The sequence below is a fragment of the Haemorhous mexicanus genome, chromosome 5 (assembly GCF_027477595.1).
Source record: "Haemorhous mexicanus isolate bHaeMex1 chromosome 5, bHaeMex1.pri, whole genome shotgun sequence".
NCBI classification, from domain to species: domain Eukaryota; kingdom Metazoa; phylum Chordata; class Aves; order Passeriformes; family Fringillidae; genus Haemorhous; species Haemorhous mexicanus.
Window position 1 is genome coordinate 64,100,741 of NC_082345.1, and position 21,230 is coordinate 64,121,970.

General features: G+C 41.4%; 2 protein-coding genes across 3 annotated transcripts in view; both read left to right on the top strand.

Annotated features, from left to right (window-relative positions):
* PTPN12 (protein tyrosine phosphatase non-receptor type 12) overlaps positions 1 to 6,324 on the top strand; it is a 69,390-nt gene extending 63,066 nt beyond the window's left edge. Inside the window, exons 14-18 of one of the 2 annotated variants that reach the window (XM_059847420.1) lie at positions 1,313 to 1,390; positions 2,717 to 2,805; positions 3,748 to 3,778; positions 4,275 to 4,391; positions 5,018 to 6,324. In XM_059847420.1, the coding sequence (XP_059703403.1) occupies positions 1,313 to 1,390; positions 2,717 to 2,805; positions 3,748 to 3,778; positions 4,275 to 4,391; positions 5,018 to 5,079 (377 nt within the window). In that variant the 3' untranslated portion in view covers positions 5,080 to 6,324. The remainder of the gene's footprint in view (positions 1 to 1,312; positions 1,391 to 2,716; positions 2,806 to 3,747; positions 3,779 to 4,274; positions 4,392 to 5,017) is intronic. The other variant, XM_059847421.1, reaches the window with a different exon arrangement.
* Positions 6,325 to 17,860: 11,536 nt separating this feature from the next.
* Positions 17,861 to 21,230, top strand: part of RSBN1L (round spermatid basic protein 1 like) — a 45,845-nt gene continuing 42,475 nt past the window's right edge. Inside the window, exon 1 of the mRNA XM_059847423.1 lies at positions 17,861 to 18,491. Within this exon, the coding sequence (XP_059703406.1) occupies positions 17,897 to 18,491 (595 nt within the window). The 5' untranslated portion in view covers positions 17,861 to 17,896. The remainder of the gene's footprint in view (positions 18,492 to 21,230) is intronic.

Below are 21,230 nucleotides of genomic sequence, written 5' to 3' on the forward strand. Positions count from 1 at the left end.
TTTTCTTATCATTTATCTCTTGTTAATAAGAGTGTATCTTTTCCCTGTTTGTTTGATAGTGAACACTTCCCATTTTACATTCTGGTTGTAGGTCTTGTAATCCCTCTGGGACTCAATACTATAGGGTTAGATTGCTTTGCACCAGTGATCCTAAACCCTGTTTACAGTGGCTTTCTCATTTTCCTACTGGCTCAGGACTCTTCTGTCTAAAGCTGGGAATGTGGCTGCAATCACCAGTGAAACTTGTCTGTGAACTTACAGCACCCTGATTGCCTAACCATAGCTGCTGGTGTGCATGATCTTACCACACAGTCAAATCCTCTTTTTCATTCAAATGAAAAGTAGTTCTGCCCTAAGGTAAAAGGAAAAAAAACCAAAGAGAACAATAAAACAGAAACAACACAGAAACAAAACCCTAAAAACTCACTTTCAGTTAGTGCATATCTGTAGTGACTTTATTTGATGGTTTTATAGAGGCCCTTTCTTTCAATGAAGGATTTCTTGTGCTGTGTGGTAAACTTGAGATGGAGCAGGTCTCAGAAGTCACTTGGAAGATGATGGCTTGTAGAACTTGATGGAATTCTGTCCCTGCAGCACCTGGGGATGCTGGCAGCTCAAGCTTCATGGCTTTGTTAGTTGAAAAGTGTCTTTGTATTTTTGAATCCTGTGCAGAGTCCAGTTGTCAGATGAGATTTCTTATGGCAGCAGCTACTTTAAATTGTTTTAAACTTTTAATTACTACTCCAAATTTCTTAGCAGGTCAGAGAGGGCTTTTGCTGCCAGATAGCTTGTGTTAGTACACTCCTGGGAGGTGAGAGGGAACAGGCTGGGGACAGGATGTGGTACTGGCACCAACAGTAGCCATCTCCTCTGGCTCCTATTTACCCTTTGGCCTAATAAACCTTGCACTACGCTGTTTAACCATATCAGTGGTGTGGGTGCCACTGGGCCTCAATATGGACTTGGTGAGCAAAACTGAGACCTGAAAAATGAACAAAAAGTATTCATTTGACTTACTGAGGATTTTTTTGTTTTCCTCCAAATTATTTAGACTGAAAATGTTTTCATTTTCTTGCTTGCATAACACACAAACTGATCCTATGCCCTTAATGTGAAGTTAATGTTGGTAGATCAAGTTGCTCCAGAGTGTTAGTGTGGTAAACCAAAATGTTTTATAATACTTAAAATTTTTCTTTTGCTTTAGATACTATGCTGAGTTTAGGATTATCTCATATATGAAAAGATCAACTTCTAAAAGTCTAGAAGAAAAATCTATGTATTTTAACTTATCTAAATGTCATATTTGATTTAGATGCTGATGCTAGTGAAGATTCCTCTCCCCCGCTCCCAGAAAGAACACCAGAATCATTTGTATTAGCAAGTGAACAGAGTGAGTTTTTGATGTTTGGTGATAATTGGAGATGAAATGTGAAGAGCATGTCAGTATTGTATTTGAGGACCTCTGGTTTTTGGTTAGTCTGGAAGAGCAATTTGTAAAATGGAATAAAATCTATCACGTGCTGTGGCTTATTTTGGGATTTAACTTTTGCACACCCTTGAACACAGAAATTATTTTTCATTTTCTGACTAACTGTGGTGTTATATGATATTTAAGTAATTGGGGACTTCAGTGTTAGTAGAGAGAGTTTTCAGTCTGAAGGGTATGGAAGTGAGATGACACAGTGGGGAAATGCAGTACAGTTAGGGAATTTCCCAGCTCTTTTAGTTCCTAGTGCGCCCAGGTGGGGAGTGGGTATGCACATGAACAGGTTTATCTGATCCCCCTTTCTTGGGTAAAGGAAAGATGATGACACTTCAATTCTGCACTGCATGTAGTGAACAAGCCCAGTTAGTCAAGTTTTATGTAGTTCACTCTTTGACTGTGTCAAAAGGGTAGCTGCAAGAGAAAGCTGACACAGATGATGTGCTCCGATTGTCAGAGTTCATTCACCAAGCTAGTAATGGCAGAATACAAAACAGATGAATTGAAATGAAGTGATAAATTAGGTTGATGCTTGCTACCTTCCAGAAAACCTAAAAGTATATAATTATTTACTGAGACTTTTATTTAGTGCCATTTTAAAACTCAAAAAATATGGGCCCAGATAGTTAATCTAAATATTTTCAGCATGAAAGTGCTGAAGATTTGTAAATGTGTTCTTTGAGCATCATAAGCATAGGTAGTGCAGAGTCAAAGTGATCTTTTCTTTGGTTATTATGGACCTGTTGCTTTTCTGTGACCACACAAGGAACAAAGCTGCTTTCTTTAAAAATATCTCTCCAGAACTGGAATCACTAAAACCACTTTCATTTTGTTTGTCTTTTTCCATAATGTCAGTAAAGGACAGGTGTGGCTGTCCTGATTTGGATGTTTACTTAGGAGATCGGAAAAATGCATACTATTACTGCCCAGCTGATGTGACAGAAGTTCTAAATTGTCCTTGCAAAGGAAGCCAATGCCCCTGTTGATTAGGACCCCCCAAAGGAACAAAATGAACATCCACAATGCAAGCACTGTACTCTTGTGCTTGGAGTTATATTGTGGCATTTTGCCTTTTCTGGAGCACCTTTCATGTGAAGAGATTTTCATGTTTTTTACAGGCATTTAATCTTAAAAAAAAAAAAAAAAAGGTTTAGAGCACATTTCTACTGCAGTGTACTAATGCCTCATCATGAGGAGATGTGAAGTATGTTGAGCTGAGTTAATTCTCCCTAGGCACGCCCTTGCTGAAGCCAGCTGTGATTGCACAGTCGGAGTGGAGCCCGCTGCGAGATCAGCACCTGCCTGAGCAAACAGCCTCCCCAGTAAGTGCAGCAGACAAGTCTGTACTCATCACTCATTTCTGGTTTGCTTGGGAGCTACAACTAAAACTCAAATCCATACTTGTGAGAAGTTGCAGCTGTTGGTCATCTACAAGTGGCCAGGTTTTCCTCTGCCTGAGCTGCTGAATTGATGTGAAGAGTATGTTTTCTTTCCAAGAAAATGATCTGTTTTTCTAAGGTCAGCAATATTTTTAAAAGCAGTACTCCTAAATATATGTTAAACTATGGCCTTAAGAATGTAAATATGCTGCTTTTTGAAGCTTGCTGTCTGCCCTTAATAGATCTTAGGCCAATTCAAACTGGAAGAGAACAGCAGTCTCTCATCTAAACTTCTGCAGGGCCTCACTCCAGGCTAACCAGAGATTTTTCCAGCTGGGTCTTCAAAACCTCCAGGGATGGACACTTCTTATGGGCAACCTGTTTCACTGCCTGGAAATGGTTTTCCCTTATGTCCATATTTGTTTTAAGCAATCAATTTTTGCCCATCAGATTGCACTTTTCTCTCATCCAGCTCACAGTCATCCTGCATGAACAGTTGGCAGAACTTTAAAAGCATAAAAGTCCTTTTTCATATGTCCCTTTTTATCATGTGCTCCCAATATCTTACTTAAAAATATGACAAAAAAGATAGATGTGAATTTTCAGGGACTGTAAATGTAGTGCGAGAACTAACCTACCTGAATTTGCAAATAAGTTGCAGTGTCATGTTTTCAAATTTTTATTAAATGCTAAGGTTCTAATAGTAAATTCTCATACTAACTACTGTAGCATTTTTGTCAATGTTGAGTCAAGTCAAAAATGTGGAGGTAAATTAGTATTTCCATGAATGATTTTGGTGATGTTTTCATAATCTTAAATTTCTGTCTTTCTTTTAGTTTTCTAGAAGTGGTTTGTGTAATTATTTTATATCTCTCTCATTAACAGGGTTTGAAAACAACTTCACCTATACTACCTGGTAAGTGGTGAAAACTTTTCTAAATTTTTTTTTTTCAAAATACTTTTTTCCTACTGAACAAAAATTTGCCTGAACTTGGTGTTTGCTCTGAAAGTACCTAAATATATTGTCAAATATACTTGTATTATACTAAATATATTGTTACCTATGGTGTCTAAGCACCTTTAGTTTAGAAAGAACATGGACTGAAACCTTTATGTAGATGTATTAAATGGCACTGTGAGCTTTTGCTATAAATAGATGCTGTGTGGGATTTCAGCTATCCATACAAACTAATAATCCAGATATGGAAAGCAGGAATATGTTGCTGTCACTGAACATTTACTTCATAAACAATTTTCAAGTTTCGCTTTTAGGAAATGAGAAATTGTCTTTCAAAGCTTTATTTTTGTAAATAATATTTGCTGCCAGTGTTGTTCTGGACTGTAATGACAAGTGGCATTGCCACAGTGGTGACTAAGTGAATGTTACAGTGAGGGCTCTGTGTGTTTTCTAGATCGTCCTGAACGAAGCAACAAAACACCAACTGACATTTTACCTCAGATTTCTTTCTCTGGTTCCACTGACACAAGAGGTCAAATTTCAGAATTTCCTGCAGAAGTAACAGATATTGGTAATTACAATTCTTTCAAAATATAATCACTAGATGACTTAAACAAGGGGATTCACTATCAGTACTGGCTTGGATAGCTGCTACTACTGCTACCCTCCAACTCACTGAGATGCAGAACCCAGATAAATAAGCCTGCCTAGTCTCTTCAGCAGTGCTGAAGGAGTTTTCCCCAAAATAAATGATTAAATAGTTTTTCACTTCGAAAAAAACTCTGAAGTATAAAATACAGAATTTGTCAAATGGGTTATAATTTTTGTAAGGTTTTGTAAATTTTTGAAAACTTCCAGAAATAATACCTGATAACAGCCTAGGTATGCAGAAAAGGAGGGGGAAAAAAAGATAACAAATGCTGTAATACTGTATTTAATGAAAAATACTTTCCAGTGAGGTTTAAGTACTGAACTACAATGGTATACAAATTCTTCATATTTGTATTTCCTATGGCCAGAGTGCCTTCAGAATTCCTTGTACAACAAAGTTGTTTTTTGTTTTCTAGCCATGAGAGTTAATCTATTCTGTATGAGCTGAAGCCATGTCTTAGTGATCTGATCTTCTGACTGCCACCAGCCTTTGTGAGCCTGTGTTGTCCCAGCAGACAGAAGTATTAAATGCATTTCTTTCCTTAGGTTTTGGTAACCGCTGTGCAAAGCCCAGGGGACCAAGAGAGCCACCCTCAGAATGGACATGATCCAAGAACCAATGGACATACTATCAATAAATTATACTGGAAAACTCAAGTGCCACTGAGAACTAGAGAAATAGAGTTCCACTTCCCTGGGGGGCGACTAACACAGAGCAGTGTAGATCTAACTATCAATGGTACATTCTTGCAGTGCATCCCAAGCAAAGCCTGACACATGGTTCACAACAGTGGATTCCAGTATTACAACAACCTTTTGCTGGGGCCATCTACCTGCCTTACTACACTTAGGAGAAAGTATTACATATGATTTATTTTGTAACTTCAAGTATTATTGCCTTAATGTCTTTTAACCCTGTTACACGCTGCTTGTAGACATATGTTAATATAGTAATACTTTTGACAGATTGTGTTTATGGACTACTTTTTGCTAACATTTGATTACCATGTATGCATTATTTTGTATATGTACAGGGCAAGTAAGTATATAATTTGATAAAGTTGCAATCATAAAATATTAACAGAAGATGTAAGAAATCTCTGCATGATCTAAATTTTTGTGTACCTTATTTGTAAGTTATTTGCCCTGAAGTTTTAGAAAATAGTTTCTGGGGTTTTTTACAAAAATTGCTGGACACACACAGCCAGAATTGCAGGTTAGCAGAGATAAAGATTGTAATGCATTTTGTAAATTGTAAGCAAAAGGTTATTTTTATATTATATACTGTTTAATTGTCAGACCTGATTTGTTCTGGTTTTCACCTGGTCATGGAGATTCAGTAAGTGCCTTGGAACAGTATTGAATTCTCTTAGCCTGTGTATGTTTCTTCAGTGTTTTGAGTTCATCTGGAATTAGATTATCAAAAAGACTTGTATGTTTCTTAGTATATTTGACCTGCCAGTAAAAGAGAAACCATTTCACATAATCAACACTCCTTAGTTTTCATTTTAGTGTTTCATCAGTTGCAATCTTTACAAAGTTCATCTCTATCACCTTTCTGTGTAGTAGGATTTTACGGTTTTAATAGGGCATGTTTCTAATTTGGGAAAACCAGACCACACTGCTAAAAGGACTGTTCAATACCACTGTCTTCTCTTACAGATGGGGAATACAATTTATGTTGTTCAGCGACTGTGTATGTAAGAAAGCAACTTATATGAAGGTTCACCTGGAGCCCTTGCAGCTACACTGTATCTTGGCAATATATTATGTCAAGAGTTAATCCTTATAAGGATTCCTTACTTAAACTTTTCTGTAATACAATCTTTAAATTAAAGAAAGTAAAAATCTCACTCTGGGTGTTTTTACTCTTAGGGAAGAAAACTGTCCAAAAGCCAAGTGTAACACCGTGAAGGATGGCAGTCTGGCTTAGCTTACAGATCTCATACTTGAACAGAACACTGATACTCAGACCCTTATTTTTAGTAACTACTTTAAAAGTTCTGGCCAGCAAGAATGCCAGAGGAGCAAAGAAGAATGTTTAGAAGAAAGTGTTCATTTTAGGTAGTGAAACTCTATTAACCTGAACTTTAGCTGGGAACATTGTCTGATGTGCTACTTGAACCTTTAGTGTCTCTGCTAAGAGAGAGCTAGTGCCCCTCCTGAAGGGATGTAACTGGCAATTACTGTCTCTGACTCTGGATTTAATCACCATGTGCTTTGTACATGTGACAGACTGCCAAGCTGGGGAGCTCTTTCAAAGAACTGTGTGCACTATAAATACTTCCCATGGATGTAGTTTTGCAGTTATTAATTTAAAAATAAATAATTCAATGATATGTACCATCTGGGATAATCTATATCCACTATATTCCTGACTTTTAAACAGTTCAGACAGCTGGAATGTTCTGCAGTTGGCAGAATAAGGCTGGCCTGAACTTTGTCTTCCTTCCCTCGTGTTGCAGATGATTAGCTCAGACTTTCGCTCTTGCAGAGCTCCTGTGGATTTGTAAGGCAAGATGGGCTGTCAGCACCTCTGGGCAGTCCAAATCATTGGAACATTTGGGAATAAAAGTTAAATAAGAAAATTTCCAAATATGTTTTGGATGTACTTTTCAAGGATCCCTTCCATATTTGTCCACCTATAAGACACAAATCTGTGCAGGTAGTAGATTTTCTGGTTTTCACAGATGAATTTCACTTAACAGCAAAGGCTGTCCCAAATCTGTGCATTACATACAGCCCATCTTGTTATATTTATTTAAAGTACATCTAGGTTCATCTTTTTCCCCCCCTTTGTTTTGCACATATTCCAGGCTGAGTTTGTCACAGAAAAAAAGCTCAAAGAAAGGTTGCAGTTTTCTTTGCTTTAGTGATAAAAAACTGCAATTGTCCAGTATGGATTTCTGTTTCTTTTGACAGAGTTGATTCACAACTTGCTGTTCCCTGCTTTGGGTTTTATGTTTTCACCTATTGTGTTTCAGATAAGTTGGCAGTTTTAAGAGCAAGGTGAAACCTGCCCAATGTCATTACTTTGTGTAGCCACTGTTGGGGGTGGTGCAGAGATAACTGCAGCTCTGAATGCTTCATGCTTGTGAGTTTCACATCATAACTTTGAAATATTATCGTCTTAACAGCTTCATCAAAAAAACCTAGACCTTCACTTGTGGTTTGTTTGAAATGGAGTCTAAAAGGGTTTAAGCATTACATTGGCTTGCAAGTTATCACTAAAGCCATTTTGTGCATATATTGAAATCAATCCTTTTTAGTTCCAGCCTTACATGTTACTTTTTCTGAAAGCAATCTGCAGCTTTCATCTCTGAAGTGCAGCTTTTCGGGCATGGACTTGATCACTGTAGCAAAGAAGCTGTAATGCTGCTCAGCCCAGGTATTTTTATTAGTAACTGCTGCATTGGCTTGTTTGTCTGTCAGTATTTTTCTAATATACCATTTATTAATTTTTTCTAAAGATATTAATATTGAATTAAATCATGCAGTGAATGATCACATGAAAAGAATGGATTCTCTGTGTTTTAGAAATGTGAATTCTCAAGGCTCAGAAGAAAGCTGACCTCTACTAATACCATTGCTTATCTCTATTACTCAGCATATTTAAGGTTGTGCATTGATTTGACAGGTAACATTCTGTTTTGGTAGTAACTAAAGAGTAGCATTACACCAGCATTTTTGTTTTTTATCTGCTAGGAAAACCTGCTGCGTTTACACATAATTTTCCTTAAAAGAAGTTACTAACTTGGGAACTGGGCAGAACAATTAAAATCTTGAAGAATTACCTCTGGATTTTTGTATATTGGAATCTTGGATTGGGTTTCTTTGGAGATAAGTCTCTAAAAGAATGAGTGAGATCAAGTGCAATGCAGAGACTGGGCAGCGTGATAACCCTGTGCTGCTGGAGCAGTTGCTTGTAGCTGCAGGTCAGACTGTTGGGAAGCACCCAAACACAAAGCTCTTGCCTGCAGCATAACCTTGACACCAGAGAAAGGGAAGACAGGGTTGGACTGGGGAAAGACTAGCAATGAAGATTGCCTTGAAAAGGGGATTTTGAGGAGGAACAAGGGGTTAAGGACTTCAGACAATGGGACTGAACAACCAGATAAAATTGCACACAACTAAGGCTTTGAGAATTTTCTCAAGGCTTGAGGGAGTAGTAACATCTCTGCAGTATAAACAAACAAGTCACAATTCCTACATCCCATTGCCAAAGAACAGCCTTTCTCACAATCTTAAAATGCTCTTCAACTCTTGAGAAGCTGAAACAGCTTCTGAAGGAGGTTGTCCTGTGTGGGCTGAAGAGCAAGGCTAAATGCATGAAACACATGAACCTCGGACTGAGCATAGCTGGGGCCAGCCAGCACAACGCACCGACTGCTCTGGAGCCCTCGGAGTATCTAAAGCCTTTAAAACAGCAAGGCTGTGAAATGGTTAGTAACAGGCTTAGTAACAGCCAGGCTCTCTGATGTGACTTTTCCTAACCATTTCCATGCATGTACTTAATCAAAGCACAGGTCTGTCAAGTGTTAGGTCAAACAGAACAAGAAAATAACTGTTTTCTTGGCTGCAATGCTGTCGTATCCTCGAGATCTGTACCAAATGTACTTCATCACTTTTAAGACCACATGGCAAAAGCTTAGAATTTGCAGCCTTAAAGCAGTGAGTAAATAAAATGTTTCCTGTTTTGATCTGTTGAGTTGTAGTTGCTGTAACAGTAGATTTCTTTAAAAACTTGACTCTTGCTTCTGAAATTGTATTTTGTCTGCAATCACGCACTGTGGTGAAGCCAAGGTAAGAAATCAGTTTTGTATTTTGGCTCAAATCCTGCAAGTTACCCTGTGCATGTAAACAGCTGTGGTGAGCTCAATGCAAGTATTCATCCATGGCCGTTGTATGTTTGTGTTTGCAGCTCTGGGGCACTTGTAAGGACAGGGGTTAGCTCGGCCTCAGGCACTGTGACTGAGCTCCACAGATTTCAGCTGATGAGGTGGAAGTTGTCTTTCACATCTATAATTTCTACTTTCATCCACAGAGTTACAGTCCTTAATATAAAAGATCACAGGCAGGTAAAAAAATTGATCTCTTGGGTAGGTAGTGCCACAATCTCGCAGAGATCTTGACTGTCAAGTCAAAAGAGGAGCCAGACTTGGATCAAAGATGGTCCCCCTTTTCAAACATGGATTATCAAAGACTGCTGAGCTTTTCTGCTTACTCTACTCTTCACCAGAAGACACCTGGTGTGTTGTTCCATCCCAGTATATATTCCACCTGCTAAATCTCTGCCCTAATGTTAAATGGACCAAGAAGCCCCATGACAATCAGAGTGTTTTCAAGTCTTTTGCTACATTTGTTCAAATATTTATTTGCTTTCTTGCTATTTTCATGTTAAATGGTATATTCATTGTTCAAGTGAGCCTGGAGAAGCAGGCAGGAAGAAGACACAAACCTTGTGAGGAAACATGCCAGCTCTGGTGTCCATTTGCTGTAGTGTTCTTTTATTTGCTGCATCTCCAAAATGCATATGCTTTATGGTGAATATTTAACTTGGTAATGTCAGTTACACATTTTATCTGCCCTGCCCAGTGCAATTCTCATCTTAGGGTTTCAGTCTTGCCTGCACTGAACGCTATTTTGCTGTAAGTGAAGGAAGGTTGGGCCTGGTACATTCTAACTCCACATGTTACTATGATATCTGGACATAATTGAACCCCCCAGTGAAAGGCTGGCAGTTTTGTTAAAAAATAGTAATGTAGCTTCTGATCTGTTTCATTAGAGACAATCAAAAGCTAAAATAGCCATCCCTGTGAACTCCAGTAAGGAATCTAGGGTTACCTTTCCCATTGATGTGAGTGGTCCATACCATCAGGCTTTTCTGAAAAACCATTTTTACACTGGATTTTATAAGAGTTATTTAAAAAATTACTCTTAACTCAGGTCATGAGATGCATAGAGAGTAATGCGTGAGCATGTCAGAAGTGAAGCAAGTTGCCTGGATAAAGTGATCCAAAGAATGGTCTCTGCTTGGTGTGTGGTAAAAAGTGAATCTGGCAGAGTTGGGAAGAACAAGGAGCACATAATGCCAGAGGAGAGGTGGGAAGACCTGAATTGTAGCAAGTACAAGGGGGAAAATGTCTTTGCTTGTGGGTAATAAAAGGCTGATGTGAACTTGTTAAGCAGGTTCCTGGTTTTGTAAGCTCTTCAGAAGGGCTGAGGTGTGGTTGGGTAACAGGAATGCAACACCAGGAAGACGCTTCTTTAAATAAATTGTGTTTGAGTTTCTACTCAAATCTGCAATTGAGTATGAGCCTCTTGCATTTTGACTGATCAGGCCCAGACAAAGATTACTCCAAGGTGGGAGAAAAAGAAGGATAATAACCTAAAAAGGATAAACTGGCCCTTGAAACATCCTGGAGTGGGTGGGAGAGGTGGAGATGTGGAGAATGTTTAATTCAGAAAGCAATTCTTGTCAGAGATTTTGAGACCTCGAAGTGCTACCTGAACAAGGGCACTCTGTGATACCATTGCCATGCAATGAATACATCTCTGTCTGCCCACTGACATGTAAATCGCTGGTAAGAAGGAAGCAATGCAAGTAATTCTTTTTATAATATAAATCAACTTGTATTATACATTAGGACTAGTGAGACACCTAACAGCTCTGAAAAGCATTGCTGAGCCGTTCTTTCCCCTTCTGTGTCATCAGACAGCAAATTCATACTAGTTCATTGATGCTGGAAAGAACACTCAAGTGTATTTTTTCCCCTTAAATCTACCCTTTTTGGAAATAAATTTTCAGACCTTACAAAATATTTCTACAGATAAATTAGTTCTTCACAGTTTGGATACTGGATGGTGGTCAAAATTGTCCTGAATTTACTTTTCTGCCACTACTGCCTTTCACATGTTTCATTTAGAAGAAAGGAACGCTTATTTGGGCAGCTATTCCTCAACAGGACGGGTGGTCTCAGACTCCCTGATTCATAGGAAAGGGGCTGTCTAGTCTTACAATTAAAAAAAATGAAATACATCAGGCCTCTTTTGGACCTCAGGCAGCTGCCAGCCTCCTCTGGGTGCTAAGTTGGAACAGCTACATGAGCCAAAAGGACTCTCTTAGAGTCTCTTAGAGTCTTAGACTCCCTGCTAGTCTACAAGAGTGAGCTCAGCCCTGTCTGAAGGAGGGCTTTGGCTCCAAGAGACACAGCTCTGCTCTTGGGCCTGTCTGCAGTCCTCAGATCACAGGGAGGGAGGGAGAAGCCTTGGTCACTAAACCAAATGCTTTGTGTTTCAGCCGATCAGGGCTCCACCACTTCTGGAACATGTGATGTGCTCTAGGGACTCCCCATAACTCAAAAAATGGATAGGTGCTCTTACAGACCACATCACATGCCTATCTAATTTATGTTTTAAACCATGAGACACATCCTCACTTTGCTAGAGACCACAATATGTGAAACAGTAAGGTCCAGAAAGAGGGCACCAGGGTATGTCACTGCTTGGAAATTTGCTGCACACTTCAGTTAAACAACTCAGAAGACTGGCTGGAGTTTTTATTAGAATTTTTATCTTAAGGATATTTTGTAGATATATCAAGCAAGCACTTTCCAGTGTCTCTTCTTTCAGTGATTAAGAATGTGTGAAGACTTTTTCCATCTCCCTTCCCATTAACTCTGAGCATCAGTAGGAACCAGCATGAGGGAGCTGACTTGGAGCAGCCTCTGGGCCAGTCTGTGGTCAGATGACAAATCTGTCCTGCACACTTGCAGGAAGTGGAGCTATCCATCACGTAGGCTCAGCATTCCTGCCTCTAAGCCAGGGCAAGACCGTACAAGTAACAAGGTACAACTGTGATTTCACATGAGCAGGCTGGGAGGAGCCTGCTCATCTCCATTTCAAGTCTGTGATCTGAGGCTGATAGTGATGTGTTAAATTCACAGTGAAGTTATTCCATCTATCCTGAGTGAATCCCAAAGCCCTTAACTGCCATCCAGTACATATATTTAAACATTTTGGGGTGACTTTATACTGTGAGATGCTTTCCTAATGCCATGGTCTGGAAATATCAGGTGCAAGTATCTTCCAGTTACATTGGTACATCAGAGAAAATCCAAGGAGATTATGGCAAATGCATTTTTACTTTCAACAGTTTGTCTTAAACTGTTTCCCAGATTCACTGTGGCCACTGATCTGAAGAGCCGTTTCCTCCACTGTGGAGTGAAATTTGTGAACAGACAGAAAGCTCTTTATTGTGGATTTTCCCATTAAGAAGTTGTTTACGTGAGCAAGAAGCTGAAGTGAGCAGTGAAAGATTAGCTGCTACATATTACTAGCTGTTTGTTTGCTTTTTATATATACACTTACAAATATAAACTGCTACTTTGCAAATAAGTGTCTGTACCTAAGACACAAGACCTGAATGTCCTAGAACTAAATGTACCCCAAATCAAGGCCAGGCTGGATGGGACTCTGATCCACCTGGTCTAGTTAGAGGTGTCCCTGCCTATGTCAGAGGAGGTTGGAATGAGAAGGTCCTTTCCTTTAAGGTGCTTTCCAACCCAACCATTTCATGACCATTCTTTGATCTGTTTATCATTCCATAAGCTTTTATGGACAGGAAAAAAAAAAGCCATCAGGAAATCCATATGGATTTCAGTTCATTGACTTGAACTCTTTGGCAACAATAAGAGGTACGAATATCTCATAGAACTGCTTGTTAAGGAATAATAATGGAGCTTAACATCTCCATACGTAAGGAAATACAGTTTTGCTTAGCTCGCATCCTCTTGCTTTCATACTGATTTTAGTAATGATGTATCTTTTGTATTGAAAAATTCTAAAGATTTTTCAAGACAAGAGCTAAGCAAATCACCTTTTCAACGGCAAGAAGATATCATTTAAAATTGTGCATTTCAAGACCTTCCAGTTTGTTCCATTGTTGTGATTGTTACTACACTTCAAAAAAGAAATATTGGAGCTGTGATATTTCGCATGTTAAACACAAGTGAGAAAAGCAGCTCTAAAGACTAAAGAGTGGTTACAGCAGTAGTCTGTAGCTGTTTGAAAAAACATTAAACAAGAAACAAGTACTGTAGGTCCTCCCTGAAGTGTACACTCCTTTTTGTGGTTTTTATGGATTCTGTAAAATGTTGGCAGATGAACAGTGTAATAAAAACCATGAGTGTCCCCAGTTGTCTGCTCTGCCACGCTGCCAAATGTCTAACCCGCCACCCCTGAGCAGTCAGCAGAGACATCTGCTGCTTCTGAGGGGAAAAAGGCTTTTTGGGATAACTGCTGCCTTGGTTACTGGCTCGATCAAAGATGCTGGGCTGCACATTCCCACTGCTCAGGCGTGGGGACACTGTCCCTTGTGAAGGACAAGGGCAGGAGGGGGTGGTTCTTATCCCCCTGTAGCAAGGCTTGTCACGCTGTCAGCAGCTCCCATTATGAGCCAAGTTAGTCCCCAGTGTCTCATTTAGTTCAATTGTTTGGGTGGTAATTGCAGAAGTATTTGGATGTCACTGAAATGTTCTGAAAACCCTGACTATGGAAAATGAAGCTCTTCTAAAATAAATCACACTTTTACATGATGAGATCACCTTTGTTAGTACAGTTCTGTGCACATAAGGCTAGTTTTCACCTCCATTTCCAAAGATGAATTAACTGACTTTCAATGAATTTGAAGAAAAAATGAATGACATCAAAAATTACAGTTAGCTAATTTTGCAGAGAAAAACCAGCATAAAGACATCTAAGTGTTATCAAATGTTTTCAATTTACACTTGGCACAATTATTTCCATGCTTGACTTAAGAACTAAGCACATGCCAAACCAAGGAAGTAAGCACATGGAGAGCAAACTGTTGGAATTATAAAAAGAATAAATAACATTTCTGAAAGCTGTTTTTCTCTTTGGAGACCTGAGTAAGGCTACAAAGCATCACTTTGGTAGGCAGTTAAGAGTACAAAGCCAAAACACTGTAACTCAACCTGTGTACAGCATTTACATTCAGCTTTTTATTTTATAGAGGATGTCTGAAATGATTCTAAATTTAGGTGAGCATATACACAAATTTGTTTAAATAAATGTCTTGATTAATAACGATTTATATCAGCATTTCATTGATTAATAACCATTTATATCAGCATTTCATAATTATCCTAATTAAAATGGTAACACACTTGCAAAAACCAGGCTAATAACATGGGAAGCTTATTCTTAATGCATGCTGGATACTGGACTGCTTTGTGTTTGACATTTTTGCTCTAATGGTTTTGCCTCATTTCGGTCTCCATGGTCTAGATAGTCTTCATGGATTTCCCTAAGTGCATATAAAACTATAGACAAAAGTACATTCATATAATTTCTATAGTCAGTTTCAAGGCTTTTGCTGAAAGAGATGAGCTCTCTGGTCTCTGAGTGTGGGGTGCTGCCAACACCTCAAGGACTGATCCCCACAAAGACTCCCAATTCACACTGCTCTCTCTCTGTAGGGGACTGGACTTGTGACATGAGACACTACTGTATTTCTGTGTAGTATTTTGGTTTGGGGCAGTGTTTTGACAGTGTTTCTCGAGATTGTATCACTTCATATATATTTCACTCTTTTCAATTAACATCAGAACAAATTTCTGATTCTGTATTTTACACAAGCTATGCTGCTTGTATTTACCCCTATTTGTTAAAGACACTCTTTTTTCTGAAGCAGTTTTGGTGTTTCTCATCTTGTCTGTCTCATTCAGGAGCATCTGCCTGGGATATGTGCACCAGCAGCCAGAGGTTTAAATAAAGTAAAAACAGGTAGTAAGGAAGACACCCTGAAATTTAGTTTTAATGCTTTGGAATGTGTGCTCACCATAGGTATGCTGAAACACTCTAATGTACCTGTGTGACTGATGACAAAGCAAGTGACAGGGACAACACCCCTCCCTCTAATGCCCATACAGCAGCACGACTGCGGGAGCTGAAACAGAGCTGGCTTCTGAATTTCATGCACCCTGCAATTTTCTTCTGCTGACAAATGGGTATGAGATAGCAGCAGCAAACCTCCAAACATTAGTCACACTGCTTTCCAACAAGCAACAATTACATATAATAGGTACTCTGTCATCTGGCTCCAGCTGAATTTTATAAAGAATTCACTAATAAAAACTTGGCTTATACTTACAAGCTCAATATGCTACTTCAGAAAGCACAGGAAACAACTTCATCTTGACCTGGGTTTAGTAGCATATTGTCAGCTGTTAAAGTTTGCTGCACGTTTATCAGCTAATTTGTCAGTTTTAAATCAAGCGTTGGGCTATGAGTTCTTTGACCAGTTTTGTCTTTGTATCTATTTTCATATTGCTGGGTTGCATAACAATTCAATGCATTTTTTAGACATCCAAGCATGTCCAATACGAAGGTCAGAAATATGAACTGTCTTAATCATTAACATTGATGTAAGTGCACATATCAAAGTATTCAGCTATTTATACAGCTATCCAGCCTCATTAGCCTAATAAGTCTTTCTAATTCTGCTGCATGGAGAAAAGTGATGTACTCTTTCACAGAGGTTGTGGTCAAGCTCCTTGAACCAAAACCAAGGATTTACTCTAGTTAAAGAACAAAGAAACACTGCTGTAACTCTTCTGTTACTCAAAGCCCCTAAAAGCGAAAGGTGAAAATATGATTGTCATTTATCTGAAATTTGAGTGACCTTAATGTACTGTTGATTTGGGATCAATACTGGCATAGAAGTCAGATGAACTTGGCTGTAAAGCCTGTGAAGTTGAGAAAGTGCCATGAGGTGCCTTAAATTCTCACTCTAGAGTCACCAGAATCCAGTTTCCATTAGGGACTGGTACGAAGGGATACCAATGGCCTCATGTGCATATTGTGGCACCTCTAACATCAACTGAGACAAAACCACTGATTTGGACTAAGATGGATGGGTCACCTTCCCTTAACCTGGAAAAGAGATGTCCATTAAAATGCACAGGTTCTTCTCACCCACTGACACATATAAACATTTCTGAGGGGAGCTGAAGAGGACCTTCACACTCACAGGCCCACTCTAGTTTACCAGCCTATGTACACATGGGTAGATTTGTACCTTGATTTCATGTGAGTTGACTACTCCTTTGACACATATGCCATTTTCCCCATCAGGCCAAGAAGTACAGTTTGAGGATACACTCTTACAGTAGTGGAACTTGAAACATCCGAGGAAAAGGCAGAGTTGTCTGGATACAGGAAATCTATTCTTTGCTGCTGTTGAGATGAACACTGAACGGCACTCAAGCTGGTTTACAGTTTCAAAAAAAACCAGAGGAGATAGCCCAAGTGCTAGGAGCTTACTCTGAGGCTCATCAGTGGCAGCTCAAATGAAAACGCTTTGTGGAGCAAAAAAAATCGAAACTTAAAACCCTGTATGTCTGCTGATACATCGTGTACAGAACTTCTCAGAGCAATTTTATCTGGCTGCCATCTGCCAGGTTCGGTTTAATGTGGCAGCGACTCTGTTCTCCCCGCGGTAACCAGGAGACCGGAGGTGCGACTGAACAGAGCAGGAGCCCGGCAATGCGAACACTCCAAAGAAACTTCTATGCACTTCCACTACGCTTCCTGCTGGCACCAGAACCTGGGGGAATTTCAGTCTGCTCCTGAACCGCGGCTATGGCAGCTTTAGAGGCCAAAGGCACGAGTGTCCTGTTTGGGACACTGAGCCCAAATCCCTTGCCTGAGGCGCGGCGGTCAATGATCGCCTGGTGACAGACACGCGATTGTGCCGGCGGGCTGGCACCGGCACTCGCCCAGCCGCTGAGATCGGCAGCAGCTGCCTTCCTCCCCTCAGGCCCTCCGGAGCTTCCAAGCTTCATCTGAGTCCCTCCAAGGATGCGGGAGAGCGTGGAGAACTCGGGTTCGGAGAGCACCGAACGAACGACCCCCTGACCCCGGACCATCCCGAGGGACAGGTTCATCGCCTCCCGGGGTACATCCACCGGGAACGGCGCTAGTCCAGATCTTCCTATTCCCAAACAAATGCCCTTCCCAGAAACAGCCCGCGGGCTGCGGGGCCGCGAGGATCCCATCAGCTGCTCCCAGAGTAGAGAAGCCCAAAACCTGAGGCGCTAACGAAACCCCCGGGATGCGCCGGGGTCCAAACCTTCCTAATTCCCAAGCAAACGCCTGCCTCAGGCGCGCCCTGCCTCGGTCCCCACCGCGCTCCCCTCACGCCGCCCCCGCGCGCCCTGCGCACTCAGCCGAGCCACCGCCCCCAATCCCCTGAGAGCCCGCCCCCTCTCCCCCCCCTTCGATTGGCCGCTCTCGCTGTCTGTCCAGCGCCACCCCGGCCCATTGGGCGAGGCCCTGGCACTGCCCCGCCCCCGGCGCTATCGGTTGGGGCGAGCCGAGAGTAAATAGACGCCGGAGCCCAAGATGGCGGAGCCGCCCAGTCCCGGTCGTGGCGCGGTGCCCCCCGAGCAGGAGCTGCTCGGCGCCAGGACGGTCCCGGATGCGAAAGGTTCCCGCGGATCTCAGCCGGCCGCCAAGAAGGTGAAGGGAGCCGAGGAGCGGAGCCTGAAGGGCGCTAAGCGCGTCAACGGTGAAGGGGGCGGCAGTGGTGGGAGCGCCAAGCAGCCGCTGCCCGCGGTCGTGCCCAGCTACAGCGGCCCCGGGCCGTGGGGCTTCGCCACGCTGCCCTCGGGCCCCTCGGCGGGCGCGGGGGGCTTTGCGTTCCCTTCCCCGCTGTCCCGGAAGCTGCTGCCGCCCGCGGTGCTGCTGCCGCCGTCCGCCTCCCCCTCCTCGTCCCACCCGCAGCACCAGCACCGCCACCACCGGCACCGCCTGGCGCTGGCGGCCGAGGCGGGAGGCGGCGGCAGCGGCGGCAGCGCCAAGCCCAAGAGACCCAAGGAAAAGCGGGACAAGGAGAGGAGGAAGCACGGGGCGCTGCCTGTTGTGGCGGCGGCGGGAGATGGCGGCGGGGCCCTGAGCCGGGAGGAGAACGGGGAGGTGAAGCTGCTGTTCCCGAAAGGTGAGCGGCGGGGCAGCGCCGGCAGCGGGCGGCGGGAAGGGAGGGCTGGAAGGCGCAGCGGGCGCAGAGGCCTCGCTGGAGCTGCCCGGCGGCAGCGGGAGGAGGCTGCGGCCCGGGCCGGGGGCTGCGGGCAGCGCTGGACCCGGTCACACATCGCTGCCGTTGTACAGGCTCGTGGGGAAGGCAGCGGCGGCTCAGTCCGCCGTCAATCCTGTCAAAAAAGGGGGTGTGGAATTAGCGATGGCGTCAGCCAGAAGCTGCCAGAGGCCTTAGGTTTTCTTACCTATTAGGGAAATGAGGATGCCGAGTAATTTATTAGAAATGTGCGAACCAAACTGAATTGGGGAACAACCGAGAACGTGTTGCAAAAAATCGCCGTAATTTAAAAATTAAATCGTAAATAATCTCAATTCTTAGGCTGTTCATTTTTACAGGATAAGTCATTGAGTACTAGTTAAAATGCAGTTAAAATTTAGATACTTAGACTTTTCAAATCTCATGTAGTTGCTGCTCCAGGCTTGCTTTATTTTTTGAAGATCACATCTCCCAAGGAATGCTTGAGGCCTTCAGGATAAGGGGAGGAATGCTGGGTTAGTTCATTAGTGGTGCTGGACAAAAATGGCCATAGGAGGTAGGACAAGATGTCAGGCAAGAGTCTTGCTTGGATTCCTGCTGTGATTAACAGTAAATCTTGGAAACTAAAAGACAATACATGAGTATATGATGACAGTACAAGAATACACACTTTTATTTCTAGTGTGTCCTTTCCCAGTCTCCAGTGACCTTAAACCAGATATTGATGCTTTTATATTTGCATTGAAATATGAGGAATTTGAAATGTAGACTCCATTACCTAGTTTAATCAATTTTCTTTTATTTTAAAGGAAAGATATATTACAGCTGTTGTGTAAATTTAGGTTACTTTGATTGTGGCCTACACCTGTACTTACAGGATCAGCCAAGCTTCTAGAGAAATACCAATATGCCTTTTTGTCTACTGATTAGGTTGTCTGGGCTCCCTTACTTCATTTTCCACTAATTTCCATGAGTATCTTAGTCTATGATTCACTTACCATTGGAAGTTTTTTTTTTTTTTAATTTACTTGGATCTTGATTGGTGGTGTCCAAGTGGGTTTTAAGTATGTCATTTCAGTGCTTTCAAGTGTTCCATTTTAGGGCTTTCCCCCCCTTTTGTTCCTGTCCAAAAAGTGACTGGGGAAAAGCCTTTAAAAATGATGCTCACTACCTGTTTTATGTTGGTGAAGTAATTTTGTCTTGAAGGATAGCTGCTAAGAAACTCACCCAATATCCTTCTTGGAAAGCTGTGTAATTAATAACCATATTTGCTCTGATTGCTGTAGTGTCCTACCGGTGTTAAAGAGTCTTGTTAGTAAATCTTAGAACCATATTGCAATAACAAGATGAAATATTCTGTCACACTGGTTAAAGAAATTGACACTGATAGTGGTAACTGAATAGTTTATGTTATTTGTCTTTAAAGAGATTCTGCACCTTGTATCTGGAAAAGATACTTTTCTCAGAGCTTATATATTTACCGACAGAATTTCTTTTTTTTTTTTTTTTTAGTTGCTAAGTGCTCAGAACAGGTATTTTTGCCTTGCATTTATTCCTTGAAAACTTATCTACATGCAACAAATAAAATTTCAAAGGCAAATGATACCTGTTTGGTATCTGAGTCTACAGATTTCCGTTTAGAGGAAGTAGTTTCTAAACTTAAAATTTTGTGGCATATTTTCCTCTGTAAAAGAAGAAGTTTATTTTAATTAAATGGTATATTTCTGCAGAGAAGGCTTTGAGAAAGTGAAGGATGCACTGACTCTTCTGCTGAGAGCTTCCAGCCTTTAAAAGTGATTCAGTATTTGACTGTAGATTAAAGAACAGGTTTATGCTGTTAATCCTGTGAATAATTTACTTTGCAGGGAGGAAAAGGAAAAATGCAGTTATGATTCGGGGAGAAAAGAATGGCTGGGGGGCAGGCACATAGAATCCTAAGTACAGAGGAAAGCTAATAATGGCATTAAGGCGGGTGGGTGGAATAGTCAGGACTTGTACATTGGGAGTGCTGAAGCTACTGACTGGAAAAAGATACCAGCAAGACTGTGATTGCAGCATATAATGAGTGAACGTGGAATGAATTTGAAATACAAGAAAAGAAAATAGCAGGCAGAAGCAGTGTGGAGGTGATTCTGGTCTTGTTTTTGGGTCAAGAATTATACTTAGGTGCTGTAGAAAAGGCCAGGAAGACAGGATAGAAGGAGAATGAAAATTTTAGGCAGCCTACAGGGTGGAATTGAACAGCATGGGTAAATTTAGACAATTTTGGGTAATTGTGGAAAACTGAAAGGCTTGCACATACAGGCTATATGAGGGGCAGGGAAGTCAGAATAAAATACTCTCCTTCAGGTATAATGAACTGAGTTTGTAGAAGCTGTCATCAGTGCATTCTAAAAATCAGCCTCATGCAGGCAAGTGTGGTCTCTTGTTCCTGGAGTCTGCAGTTAGGTAGCCTTTCTGCTTTTGGTGCAGTGGAGAAGGGGCAGCAATGTGGAATTGATGGTATTGATTGTTTTTCTCTGCTAGCATTCATAACTGATACACATGCCAGTGTTGCACCTGCCAGAAGGAAAGTTGTGCCAATGGAGAGACTAGAGGTATAGAGACAGGAATACTAAGAGATAAGCAGGTGGAGTGGGTGAGAGTTCCTTTTTGAGGCTCTGA